Here is a 13,871-nt window from a genome sequence, read left to right as displayed (position 1 = left end):
TGCTTAGACTTTGACCGTTTAACCATGTCTGCAATGATGGTGCTGAAATATTATGCGTCAACATCGCTGCAACTCCCCAACGGGCTTGGGAGAGGCGAAGGTTGAGTCATGCGTCATGAGTCATGCGAAGGTTGAGTCGTTCTCCGAAACATGACCCGCGCTCCTTACACCTGCCAGCTTAACCCGGAAGCCAGCCGCACCAATGTGTCGGAGGAAACACCGTTAAACTGGCGACCGGGGGCCCAAGAGTGCAGGCACCCGGTCTGCCACAAAGAGGTCCCAAGAGTGCGGTGGGCCACGTAAAGCCCCAGAGCCAAAACCCTCCCCTAAGCTGGACCAAACATCCGCCGCCCTATGGGACTCCCAGCCACGGCCGTTTGTTGCCCAGCCCGGGAATCAACCCGGGTCTGTAGTAACGTCTACAGACCGCTGCGCCACTCGGGAGGTCCATGTGTCAACATTTGAATGCGTTGTTATGCAGCCAAACTAGTGTGTGGAAAATAGAGAAACTCACAGTCAAGACAACGTTAAAGACCAGTAAGACATTGGAAGACATTTTATACTCTGATTTCTATGTAAACAGATGGTTCAATTGACCCCCAAATAGAAAAAGCCAATAAATGAATAATCACAATGACCCCAGTGAAAGGTTAGGTGCCTGGTTCAGACATGTATGTGGATGATGTCCCCCCAGATTCCCCCGTCCCCGGCCAACACTCTGGACACCAGCAGGAGCCACCGCCAGCCCCAGCATCCCCCAGAGATGTTCACCGGCCCCTTCAGCCCCACCTCTGTCCCCTCAGGGTACATGACCATGGGGCCAGTCCAGGCAGCCCAGTGGGCCCAGCAGGGACCCTTCGCTGGCCAGGCCCAGACCCTGGCCTTCGGGGTGCAAGGGCCCCTCCAGGTGACCCAGGTCCTCCCTGGGGGCCAGCCCGTCATCTGGAGCCAGGCCAACATCTTCCCTGCCACCCAGCAGCAGTGGGCGGCCATGGCTGCCTACATGCCCGCCCAGGCCGTGGGCGTGGGGGGCCACCACATCCCCATGATGGTGCCCATCACCACCGTATGCCCCAGCCCCCAGGGGCCCTACGGTGACCTCTCCTCCACCCCCTCCTCGGCCATCGCCAGCCCCCAGCATCAGACGATAGACCCCATTCTGATCCAGCAGCAGCATAGCATCGGTGGGGACTCTGACGCAGGCGAAGGCCCCTCTTCGCTGGGCCTTGTCATGGTGGGCAGCAGGTGTGGCACACCCAGGCCGATGAGCCCTACTTCAATGGGTCTTGGTGCCGTGAGCAGGTGTGAGACGCCCGTTGGCCTTGTCATGATGGCGAGGTGTGAGACGCCCGGTCTAGTGAACGTGCCCCCTGACACCCTGGTCTGTAGCCAGCTGGGCCTGGGATCATCATCTGCCGCAACCCAGGAAGAGGAAGGCAGCTGTAGTGACCTTGACCTCTCTCGGATGACCTTGAGTCCAGGCACGTCCACCTCGCCCTCCACTGACTCAGGTAAATTATACCTATAGCCAGTTTTTTTTTTTCTAGATAGATGCACATACTCATACAGAACAAATAAGTTACCCAACTCAAACCTTAAAGGGAAAATCCACTGGCCACATCATCATGATGATACAAAATGCACCATTTTGCATGTCTTGATAATATGGTCAGTGGCACTTTGCTTCATGAAAGTCCAATATCTTGAAAACTTGACCGCTGACATTCAAAACATTTTGGGACTGTATCAAAAGTGGACTAATGAAAAAAATATATATATGTATATAGTTTTTTTGTCAAGTTTCCCTTTAACCAAACCCAAACTCTACCCACCTGGATAATGTACAATGCTTTAAGACACGGTTAAAGTGAAAAGGGAATACAGTACACCTAACAACCAACTCTGTCTCTGCAGCGTCCACCCCAGCCCCCCAACCTGGCTCGTCCTCAGACTCCGCCCCGTCCCAGACTAGTGATCCCCCCACAGACCACTCCCCCATCGAAATAGAGGCCACACACCCCAGCACCAGGGAGGATGACTCGGTGAGTCTCAGCTGATCTGGTCATAATGATATAATGAGCTATCAAACGGTTGGTATATAGTTGTTTTATCACTTTACCTGCCATTTTGACTGCAACAGTCTAATAAAGACATGTGATATATGCAAAGAGGGAAAAGGTCCTTTGGTTGTATTTATAAAGGTCTTGGCTAACGTTATAATTCGAAAATATGTATTTCAAAGAACACAATAGCATGTTCATGACCTTATGTTACTGTAGGCTATCTGCTACACGTGCTTACATGTGGAAAAAGTGATACAAAAAATGATATTTTGAAATAGAGCTAATCTCGTCAATTTTGAGAGTCATTTGTCAAAGGTAAGTGTTTTGGAAACCTCAGATACAATATAGAAATCAGAACATTTTACCTGCATGTGACTCTGTAGGAGGATTTGAAAAAGTCACTTTCTGGTGCTCCAGAGAAAAAAATGATGTCCTCTTATAACACATATTCTGTTAGTGATATCGAAATTCTCACAACGTACATGTGTTAAATAAACGTATTTAGGAAAAGTCAAGGACGGAAGGGGGCATGGCAGAGATATATAAACGTTACATTCATATGCAGTCAAAATTACTGCCTCAGCACTTGTGTTAATGGGTGAATACTGATATTAACCACTCTCCCACACTCTCTCTTTCTCTTTCTTTCTCTGTCTCTCCCTCTTTCCACCTAGGGCTCATGCACCAGGGCTCTGTCTCCCCATCCTTCCAGTGATGCTCCAGCTGACTGTCCACAGGCCCAGACCTGTCCACAGGCCCAGATCTGTCCACAGGAAGACAGCTAGAGAACACTGGGCTCTGGGTGGGTCTCTTCTCTACTCTCCTACCACTCTCCTCTATCACCCCGTTCTCTCCTCCCCTTCCCTCTCATTTCCTCATCCCACCCCTCTCCCTCTGTTCTATTCTCTAACCTTTTGTATCCCCTCAAGGCTGCTTAAAACATCTCTGTTTTATTGATTGGTCTAACAACACTCTACCGCTCAGCTCTTATTGTCTGTCTGTCTGGTGTCTTTTCAGAGGCACAGATCTCTTGTTTGTCTTTTAGTCTCTCTCCCTTTGTCCTTGCAGCTAAATGGTCCTCGGCCAATTATGGAAGAGCCGTGGTTTTCGTTTAAGGTTTATTTTATTATGGCTCTGTAGTACGTTGTAAATGGAACATTGCTGCATTGATTCAGTATGATCAAAGTAAGGAACAATACTGCCACCTGCTGTCCATAGGCTCATAATTGCACATATTTCACACAAGCGTATGTGTTCTAATGCTGCTCACTCCCTGTCCAGGAGAAGAACCCTCTCTATGCCCAGAGATATGACCAACAAGAGGAGATGAGAGGAGAGGAGGAGGAGGACAGCGGACTGAGAGGGAGAGGAGGAGAGACTCTAGACTCCTGTGTCTCTCCACATAGCTGGATTACACTGATCACTGTTTTGTTGTGCGGACTGTTAATATTGGCAGCCTAAAGTAGCAGTACCATAGGACTGGCTTCTCTCCTGAGACGGACAACACAACACACTCCTCACATTGGACAAACCTTGTCTTTTTTTCCCTTTGCCAATTGGAAGGTTTTTTCTCCCAGGAAGTGACCTTTGAAACTGTAGCAGCAGGTCGTTGCCATAACAACATTCTGCCACAGGTCAGTGGGTGGAGACGTCCAATCTATCATGTGACCTGGAAGAACCAATCACACTGCAAGTTCAGAAAGAGGATTCTAATGGGTTCTATGGATTCTGATGCTTTTTTTTAGGTATTTTGATGAGGAATGGTGTCCTTTGGGGTTGTACCCTGCAAAGACTCATTGTGCAGAACAGATGGATTTCCCAAATGTTTTCAAAGAACTGACTTGTTCCATTTGCATGAACAGACTTTGTATTGTGGATCCAGCGAAACGCAGCAGCGACTGCGAGACAACTGTTCTCCGTAGCTCCGTAGCTTCCTTTTCAAAGCGAAAAGATAAAAAATATAATTTGTCATTTGTAAGCTGCGACTACTGAGTTGATGCTTATGAGAGTTTTTAGGGTAACAAAAAAATTATTGAGGCATCGGCCGAAATAAAAATCCTGTTTGCCAAACTTCTTTTTTGTAAATAAGATTTCCTCAAGGCCCCTACTGTACACCTGAATCTCTGTGCCATAAGATAGGTCTGTCATCTGCCTCTCTGACACTGCCTACCTGTGGCTCTCAACTCTAAAGCAATGCTCTACCAGCACCTCTGTCTGGATCATCTGGACGTTTGCTTTGCTTTTGTCGGCAATTTCTTTTTTTGTTCTTTTTTTTCTTTCTGTTTCTCTGTTGGGTTTGGTCGGTCTGTGACATATGAACTGTGCATCTGTGTTACTTAGCCATTGAATCAAAGCGATGATGCCTGTTACCTACGTGTGACGTAACTCACTGTTTTGAAAATGAAGTCACACAACAACAAAATATCCACAGGCTAATTTCTTAATAAAGTCACTGTCACTTTTACCTGGGGGAAGGGAAGGAAGGGAGGGGAGGAAGGGAGGGGAGGAAGGGAGGAGGGAGGATCTCCTGCATAACATTGTTTCTTAGCTGTTTTAGACTTCCAGACAGGTGTTCTACTCACACTTCAATGTTTGCTTTCAAACTCAATGTTGATCTACTCTACTGCTTCCAGACCTGGGTTCAAACACGATTTAAATACTTTGAGCATTTGCTTTAGCCTGCCTCTAGTGCCAGGTGAGCGGGGTTTGCATTTTGGGAATTTTCTATTGGTCCCATTGCAACAGGCATGCTCAATCACGCACAGCTAAACAATTTGAAATGATTTCAAATAGTATTTGAACCCAGGGTCTGCTAGACATATCTAGGTGGTTTCTAGGAACCAAAACCAATAAGCTAGTTGAGATGGCCCAGCCAGCTGCAGACTCCAGAGTGCATTACTATGCCTTATTACTATCAGTTGTACAGGTTCTGTTGCCCTGTCACTGTTACATCGTCCTGTCATTGTATTACAGTAACACAATTCATTGATGCAACTGAAGGTTTGGGGCATATTCTAGGTCTGTCTGCTTCACAGAGTTACAAATGGCCAAAACGTGGAAACTTTATACGACTATGAAATAATATAAATATTATTACTATTTACTTCTAGACTATGATGATAATAACTGTAACCCTGCTCGTATAAGAAAAAGCTAAGCGAAATGGTCAATTTTATTTATGAATCCAAACGGTCTTGAAAAGAGAAAAAGGACTTTTGTACGTATATTTCTTCCCATTTACTGTACTACTCATGCCCACTGTTCAGTCACAAATAAAATATCATGTGATTCACAGTTTTCTCCTGAACTTTGTATGTTGCATCAGCCATTTGTAACAATGGTACCGCAACAAAAAAGTAATTCATAGGATATTACTGTCGAATTGCCATTTCACGGTGTACTTTCTAAGAAAACACACGGTCATTTCAGCAACCCTGAAATAAGTCCTGCATGTATTTTGTTCCAACTCAATGGATCCAACAGAGGGGGCTGTGTTCTTGCTATTACTTGGGCCCTGTCCAGTCAGCACATGCAGAAGAAAGCTTTTTGAAATGGAGTATGGAAACGAGGTCATTCTTAGTGCTGTTGAGATAGTACCTCCTCCATTTTAAAACGTTTTCTACCATGTTTCTGCCAACCGTACATGACTCTGTAATTCTGTGTTGTTAATGGCATATATCCATCAACACAAACATACATGAAGCATTTTAACTGAAGTTGACCTCAATCTGCATTTCAAATTGCTTTTTGTTTTTACATTTATAAGCAATCATTCCATATTGTGTGGAGTGGATCTGATGTTTCTGTCAAGGGTAATTTGATGAAGGTCAATGAAGGTAAACAAACAGTCTAGGAGATCTCCAAACAAACATAACGTACAGTACACCAAACATGATCTGTGTGCTTTGTGTTTCCTAATACCTGACTTATGAAAGTGGAGATTCCCGTAACAGACTCACGGTCTAAACCTAACATTGAGTCCATGCCCCCGCTTGTATTGATCAGTGTGTGTTTACACACAGACAGAGATACCTGAACACACACACACACACGCACGCACGGACACACACACACACACACACACACACACACACACACACACACACACACACACAGCTGAACACACTGTTGTCTCGTCAGGTCTGTGCATCCGTCTTCTTGGAGATTTTTCAGATCCACCACAACTACCATGCTCTCTGTGTCCATGTTGAAGCCTACAGTTGGCCTAGGCTACTGCCTCCTCTGTGCTGCATTGTGCTTGCTCCTACTCTGGTAAGACCTTAATTCAGTCTGTGTGTGGAAGATAGAGATTCAAGGGAAATGGCTGTCCTCTACAAGTGTCAATACTCTATACAGTAGCCAGACATTGTATGACTTAATGTGAGGTTCATTGCAGTACACTGACGTTAAGGTTTTAGATGGAGGCCTTGTACAACGGGAGGGAACATAATTCTGGATTTAAATTGTTGTCTGTTTAAATCAATGCAAAAGTCCATTGAGAAAAGAAAATGGTGTGTGTGCGTGCAGAGAAAAATAGTAAAGAATAGTAAACTAACAAAAATATGACCAACTGGGGACATTTTGTTAGTCCCCACAAGGTCAAATGCTATCTCTAGGGGGTTTAGGCTTAAGGTTAGAAATAGGGTTAGGAGCTAGGGTTAGTTTTAGGGTTGTGGTTAGGAGCTAGGGTTCGGTTTAAGATTAAGGTTAGGTTTTCGGGTTAAGGTTCGGGTTAGGTTTAGGTTTACGGTTAGGGGAAATATGATTTTGAATGTGGCTGAATTGTTTGTCCCCACAAGGAGAGTGTGTGTGTGTGTGTGTGTGTGTGTGTGTGTGTGTGTGTGTGTGTGTGTGTGTGTGTGTGTGTGTGTGTGTGTGTGTGTGTGTGTGTGTGTGTGTGTGTGTGTGTGTGTGTGTGTGTGTGTGTGTGTGTGTGTGTGTGTGTGTGTGTGTGTGTGTGTGTGTGTGTGTGCGCGTGCGTGTATGTGTGTGCATATTTCTTCAAAGAAGTCCACCTTTTTGAAACCATAATGATTTTCTATCACATCAACACACAGATGATTCCTCCCATCTAACCCTTCTTGACTAATATAAGAGTCTGATGCAGTGCGGTGAGCTGTGAGTTATGGTGATCTATGTTTCAGTGATGTTGCCATAGCCGGCAGTGGCGAGGAGCCCAGCGGCGTCCGTGAGACTCGGTCTGTGGGGACTCAGGTCGCCGTGCAGCCGGTGGAATGTGTACAATCAGAGTGGTCCTCCTGGACGCGCTGCGATGTCTGCAGGAAGAAGAGGGTGAATATTAGCAGGAGGAGGAAGAAATGGATGATGATTATGAGGAGGAGGATAGTAGATAAAACCTGTTAGTGGAGAGTATAGCGTAAGTGGCACAGGTTGCTGTTTGTAATCCACTTGACATGGATAAAGACAAGGGGAGTAGCTACCCTTGACAAGAGAGTGAAAAGCCAGTTCTGATATCATAACGGACATGGGATGTACTTCACATTCTGTGCACAGACTGGGTAATGCAGCCTTTCTGTGACTAATAGCTTTACAGTAAGTGGGCACTTAGGTAAAGATGTGTTGTACTGTAGATTTCGAATTGTTTTCAATTGTCTTTTATTCTCTCTCTCCATCCCCTCTCTCCCCCTCTCCATCGCCCTTCCCCCAGTATCGTTATGCTAAGCTTGTCCAGCCCTCTCAGTTTGGCGGGGAGCCCTGTCATGTCCAGGGCAAAGAGGTGGAGCCCTGTAGCCCTCCATCTCGCTACGACTGTACACTTGAAGAAACACCTCTGTGTGAAGGCTTCCTCTGCACTTACACAGGTATTCTTTCCACACAATCCACCAACTTAACCCTAACGTTAAGCCTGATTTGAATAAGCCTAACCACTGGTATTCTCTCCTCTGATCTCAGAACTATATGCCTGCTATTTCTACACTGCTTAGTCCCATGCATGTCTTCTAGATGTCTGTGTGGATGTAAAAAATCTAATTAAAAAAGTGCTGCATATCAAATGAAAAGTTTTACTCCACATAGTGCACTGCCAGTATAGGGCTCTGAACAAAACTAGAGGACCACATAGGGAATGCGGTGTAATTTGAGATGTGACCTGTGTGTCTTCCCAGGGCGCTGTGTGCCTATAGACCTGCGCTGTAACGGGGATGATGACTGTGGGGACTGGTCAGATGAGAAGGGCTGTCAGAAGGTGAACAAGGCCTGCAAGCAGGAGGCACAGGAGTACTATGGCATCGAGAACCTGGCCAAAGGGTGAGGCATGTTCACTGTGGGCCGAGTAAAAACTTGAGCTCAGGGTACACAAACTCAATTTTGTACACAAACTCCATTGACATCAGTGCAGCAATTATGTGAAAGTGAATCCCTTTCTCTCTCCTGTAGAATCAACATACTGAACAGTAACTTAGAGGGAGTGGTCATTGACAACAGATACTACGCAGGCAGTTGCTTGCCTCACTACATCCAGGATGTCAGGTTCAGGAAGCCTTATAACCTGCAGCAGTACACACTGGAGGTAGGAAGCCTTATAACCTGCAGCAGTACACACTGGAGGTAGCAAGCCTTATAACCTGCAGCAGTACACACTGGAGGTAGGAAGCCTTATAACCTGCAGCAGTACACACTGGAGGTAGGAAGCCTTATAACCTGCAGCAGTACACACTGGAGGTAGGAAGCCTTATAACCTGCAGCAGTACAAACTGGAGGTAGGAAGCCTTATAACCTGCAGCAGTACACACTGGAGGTAGGAAGCCTTATAACCTGCAGCAGTACACACTGGAGGTAGGAAGCCTTATAACCTACAGCAGTACACACTGGAGGTAGGAAGCCTTATAACCTACAGCAGTACACACTAGAGGTAGGAAGCCGTATAACCTGCAGCAGTACACACTGGAGGTAGGAAGCCTTATAACCTGCAGCAGTACACACTGGAGGTAGGAAGCCTTATAACCTGCAGCAGTACACACTGGAGGTAGGAAGCCTTATAACCTGCAGCAGTACACACTGGAGGTAGGAAGCCTTATAACCTGCAGCAGTACACACTGGAGGTAGGAAGCCTTATAACCTGCAGCAGTACACACTGGAGGTAGGAAGCCTTATAACCTGCAGCAGTACACACTGGAGGTAGGAAGCCTTATAACCTACAGCAGTACACACTGGAGGTAGGAAGCCTTATAACCTACAGCAGTACACACTGGAGGTAGGAAGCCTTATAACCTGCAGCAGTACCCACTGGAGGTAGGAAGCCTTATAACCTGCAGCAGTACACACTGGAGGTAGGAAGCCTTATAACCTGCAGCAGTACCCACTGGAGGTAGGAAGCCTTAGAACCTGCAGCAGTACAAACTGGATGTGATAAGGGACCTAATCAAATATGCTTAAAATGCACCCTTCCTTCTTCTACAGTACCACATTTCTAATGATTAATATAACTGGACAATACAGACATGTTGTCTCAGCAATATGTTTAATGGTTTCAGGTGTTTTAAGAGCAGTACAAAGGATACATTTATTCATAACTGGGTTGCTGCTACAGTATGTGTGTGACTGTGACCTGTAGTGAATATTAACATGACTTTTCTCTTGTTTGTCTGACACAGACCAAAGGCACGTACGACTTCAAGCTGCAGTCTTTCGAGTCATACTCTGAGTTTGTCCATCACACCATGACGGAGCGCACTTCCAAGACCACGGTGTCCATTGGCTTTGCCGTGCCGGGCGTGGCCGAGTTCGGCTTCAACTACGCTGACTCCAAATACTCCAAGTCAGAGAAGAAAATACGCCGCGCCTCTAGGAAGGTGAGAGTTGTTTATCAGGGGTATGTTCAGAAGAGAGCATTGTTACAGAATGTTCCCGATAGAAATGTATTTTGTAGAACAGATATGATTATCTGTCATGAAGAATAGGGAACTGAGCCAGCTCTAGTTATTACATTTCTATCTGCAATGTTCTGAACAACATAAAGGCACAATTCACCCCAAAAGCAACGTTTTGTGTCATACACATTCAGTAACCAAGCCCTCCTGACACGCCCCTTTGCCCGCCACCCCTCCACAGGAAAACAGCTTTGTCCAGGCCAAAGCAGAGCTGCAACTGGCCCGATACATCCTGAAGTCAGATGATCTGATGCTGCACCCGGAGTTCTTCCTGCGTCTTCGTGCCTTGCCCCAGTCCTACAACTACGGGGAGTACAGACAGATCTACAGAGACTATGGAACCCATTACATCACAGAGGCTACCCTGGGAGGAGACTACGAGTACACAGTCATCCTGGACAAGGAGAAGCTGGAGAAGACAGGTGACTGATGATGCTTTGCTATTCCATGCAAAGAGGCTAGTGCACTACGGGGCCATAGGGTGACATTTCACTTCACAGCAGCTACCCATGGACAATTGAAGTAAAGTACCATATCACAATGGCAGTTGTAATACTCTCCTATATCTCCACTCCCATTTTAGGTTATTCTCTGGAAGCCTACAAGAACTGTGTGCAGATAGGTCTGAAGGTGGGGGCCAACATCAAGGGAGTGTATGTGACTGTGGGGGTCGAGGGAGGTAGTTGTGATGGTCTGCTCAATGAAATGGGAGGTGAGGAGTGGATCTAGATCACCGGCAACACGGGTCTCTCTTTCTGCCTTGTACTGTAGAACAAATAGCCATTTCCTCCTTCTCTTTAACTGTCTCTATCTTCCTTTCTCTCCGCGCCGTCTCCTCTCTACCCCGCCTCTCCTCCCTCCTCTAGAGGACACAGTGAAAGGCAGCATGGTGGAGGACTTTGTCACGGTGGTTCGAGGGGGTGACAGTGAGTCCATCACCTGGCTGGCTGCCAAGAATCTGCCCACGCCACAACTGATGAGACTGTGGGGAGAAGCCGTGCATTACAACCCTGACTTCATCCGCAGCGTGGTGGGAATACTGTCTCTCTCGCCATTCTCTGTTCTCGCTATTTATCTCGGTCTCTTTGGTATACACACCCTCTCATTCTACACCCACATGAAAAAATACTATAGTATACTATGGTTAAATGCTATAGTATTCACTGTAGTGTTTTTGAAGACTTTACTGTAGGATTCACTGTAGTGTTTTTGCGGACTTTAGTCTAAAGTCTGCAAAAACACTACAGTTAATACTATAGTATTTACTGCAGTGTTGCAGACATGACTGTAGTATACTGTAGTATTTACATTTTACTATAGTATACTGTAAATACTGTAGAGAAAAAAAAACGTTTGAATTTACTGTAGTGTTTATACTGTACAGTAGTATTTATTGTAGGGTTTTTGCAGACATTACTGTAGTATTTACTATAGTTTTTTCCTCGTATTATCTTTGGCGAAACTGTGGGGGTTTTGTCCTTAAAGAAAAGTACTTGACAAAATACTGAAAGAGATAATTTTCCATAGCCTGTAAGTAGATAAGTAAATAGGTAGGTAGGTAGACCTGAGGTCTAAATGGATAGTTCAGAGCTTCTGCTCTTTTTTATAACCTGTAGGGAACACACTATATTATCTATACTTAGGTTTTTCACTTACGGGTGGCACAAATTGGGATATGGGGAAGGGAAATGGACAGGGTATATGCAAATTTCATACCGTATTGTAGTATATACTACAGTAATTACTGTAGTGTTTTTGCGGACATCACTATAGTAGTTACTAATGTGTTTTTGCGTACTATAGTGTTTTGCATACAATACTATAGTATTTATTGTTTTGTTTTTGCAATCTGTAGTATAATGTAGTATTTAGTATAGTATACTACAAAATTATATATTAAGTACTACACATGATTGAGGTATACTACAGTGTGTAGTATAGTATTCTACAAAATAATACAGTAACTACAGAATTCTATAGAAGGTACTGTAGTTTTCTATAGTACACTTTAGTATTTTTTTCTCCTCTCTTTCACTTCTCTTTAGCAAGCTGGGACGTGTCCTTTTTATTTATCTCACTCACTATTTTACTCCTTATTTTCTCTCTCTCTCTTCATGCACTTCTCATTCTCTCTCTATCATTTTCTCTCTCCATCTCCTTCTCTATCTCTCTCTCTTCATCTCATTCTCTCTTTCTCTCTCTCTCTTCATCTCCTATCTCTCTCTCTCTCTCTCTCGCTCTCTGTCATTCAGATTTCCCCAAGGTTCCTCTATAGGTGTCCTCTAGCAGTCTGTCAGACTCCAGCCCTGAGCTGGTTGCGATGATGTTAAAGTATTGTTGTCTTTGTGACAGACGCGGCCGCTATATGAGCTGGTGACCGCCAGAGACTTCTCCAGCGCTAACTCCCTGAAGAAGAACCTGAGGAGAGCCCTGGCTGAATACCTGGAGGAGAGCAGCTCTTGCCGCTGTGCCCCCTGCCACAACAACGGACTGGCCGTTCTCAAAGGTAAACACCCTCCCTCAAGCCCCCTGCTTAAAGGACTTCCTCCCCGATCCAGCAATACTTTGTAGATTTATGAAACTATGAAAGATGATAATGATAGTGATGATGAGGATGATGTCTTCCTCTCCCTCCTCAGGCACCAGGTGTGAGTGTGTGTGTCCATCTGGCTACAGTGGACTGGGTTGTGAGATCACCCAACGACCAGGTCATTCTCTTAATAAAAACACAAACCTACACGATAAAGCCTTCACCTGTAGCTTTAACATCATTTCCACAATATTGCCATTTCCATGCTATTGGGGAGGTTTAACCTTTTGAGCTTTGTCCCAAATAGATATAGGCATAGACGGCAGCTGGAGCTGCTGGGGATTGTGGTCACCCTGCGCGGAGCGGTCTAAGACACGGAGCCGTCAGTGTAACAACCCTGCACCTAGCAACGGAGGCATGGCCTGCAGAGGACTCCAGATGGAAACTACTGATTGTTTCTGATATTGTCCCGGACTCTTGATTGAAATAAAGATAATTCATGTCACCCTTGGAAATGTGCCTGTGATATGTTTGCGTTCTTGACTCTCTTATGAAAAAATGATCTGTTACACAAATGTGTGTAAGCCAATTGAGAAAAACTGAGGTGATCAAGCATAACAGAGAATGATTTTGTTTTTATTTCTAAACATGAACATTTTGGCCATCGTCTTTCTCATCAGATCAGAAGACAGATTGGTATCATTCTTTACCTCTTAAACATACATCGTTGGTATTGACTCCCACTTCCTGCTGTAGTGTTGAAATTTGTTGTGTCCCGTCTTTCTTATGACATCAGCAGCGTTGGTTCTGAGAGGAGGAGCCAAGGCAGACGGAGCACCTGTCTGGCCGGGGGTTATCACATCACCGTCTCCGTGTCTTACTTCCTGACTGACAGGAATACTACGCGCCCCAGCAACTCCAGACCTGTCCGTCGTGGAACCTATCAGACAGGCTCTGTGTCACCCACCCTGCTATTGCTCTTCACTCATCGAAGTCTCAACACACACACTTTATACACAAAACTATGTGGACACCACTTAAAATTAGTGGATTCAGTGGTGTATAAAATTGAGCACACAGCCATGCAATCTCCATAGACTACATCTAGTAGCACAACGGCTCAGCAGCGAAGTGGTAGGCCACACAAGCTCACAGAATGGGACCGCCGAGTGCTGAACCGCGTAGTGCATAAAAATCATCTGTCCTCGGTTGCAACACTCACTACCGAGTTCCAAACTGTTTCTGTAAGAAACGTCAGCACAAGAACTGCTCGTCGGGAGCTTCATGAAATGGGTTGTCATGGCCGAACAGCCGCACGCACACAAGCCTAAGATCACCATGCACAATCCCAAGTGTCTGTTGAAGTGGTATAAAGCTCGCAGCCATTGG

General features: G+C 45.5%; 1 protein-coding gene across 1 annotated transcript in view; it reads left to right on the top strand.

Moving 5' to 3' along the window:
- LOC129824490 (uncharacterized) overlaps positions 1-12,987 on the top strand; it is a 38,507-nt gene extending 25,520 nt beyond the window's left edge. Inside the window, exons 10-25 of the mRNA XM_055884192.1 lie at positions 695-1,511; positions 1,915-2,042; positions 2,738-2,843; positions 5,999-6,023; positions 6,237-6,335; positions 7,208-7,355; positions 7,732-7,885; positions 8,189-8,330; positions 8,460-8,592; positions 9,677-9,874; positions 10,134-10,374; positions 10,536-10,664; positions 10,819-10,982; positions 12,305-12,458; positions 12,592-12,660; positions 12,790-12,987. Of these exons, the coding sequence (XP_055740167.1) occupies positions 695-1,511; positions 1,915-2,042; positions 2,738-2,843; positions 5,999-6,023; positions 6,237-6,335; positions 7,208-7,355; positions 7,732-7,885; positions 8,189-8,330; positions 8,460-8,592; positions 9,677-9,874; positions 10,134-10,374; positions 10,536-10,664; positions 10,819-10,982; positions 12,305-12,458; positions 12,592-12,660; positions 12,790-12,944 (2,862 nt within the window). The 3' untranslated portion in view covers positions 12,945-12,987. The remainder of the gene's footprint in view (positions 1-694; positions 1,512-1,914; positions 2,043-2,737; positions 2,844-5,998; positions 6,024-6,236; positions 6,336-7,207; positions 7,356-7,731; positions 7,886-8,188; positions 8,331-8,459; positions 8,593-9,676; positions 9,875-10,133; positions 10,375-10,535; positions 10,665-10,818; positions 10,983-12,304; positions 12,459-12,591; positions 12,661-12,789) is intronic.
- Positions 12,988-13,871: the final 884 nt, after the last annotated feature.

This window comes from Salvelinus fontinalis, chromosome 26, assembly GCF_029448725.1.
Source record: "Salvelinus fontinalis isolate EN_2023a chromosome 26, ASM2944872v1, whole genome shotgun sequence".
NCBI classification, from domain to species: Eukaryota; Metazoa; Chordata; class Actinopteri; order Salmoniformes; family Salmonidae; genus Salvelinus; species Salvelinus fontinalis.
The sequence above is the reverse complement of the archived record's forward strand: the minus strand, read 5'-3'. Positions and strand labels throughout refer to the sequence as shown.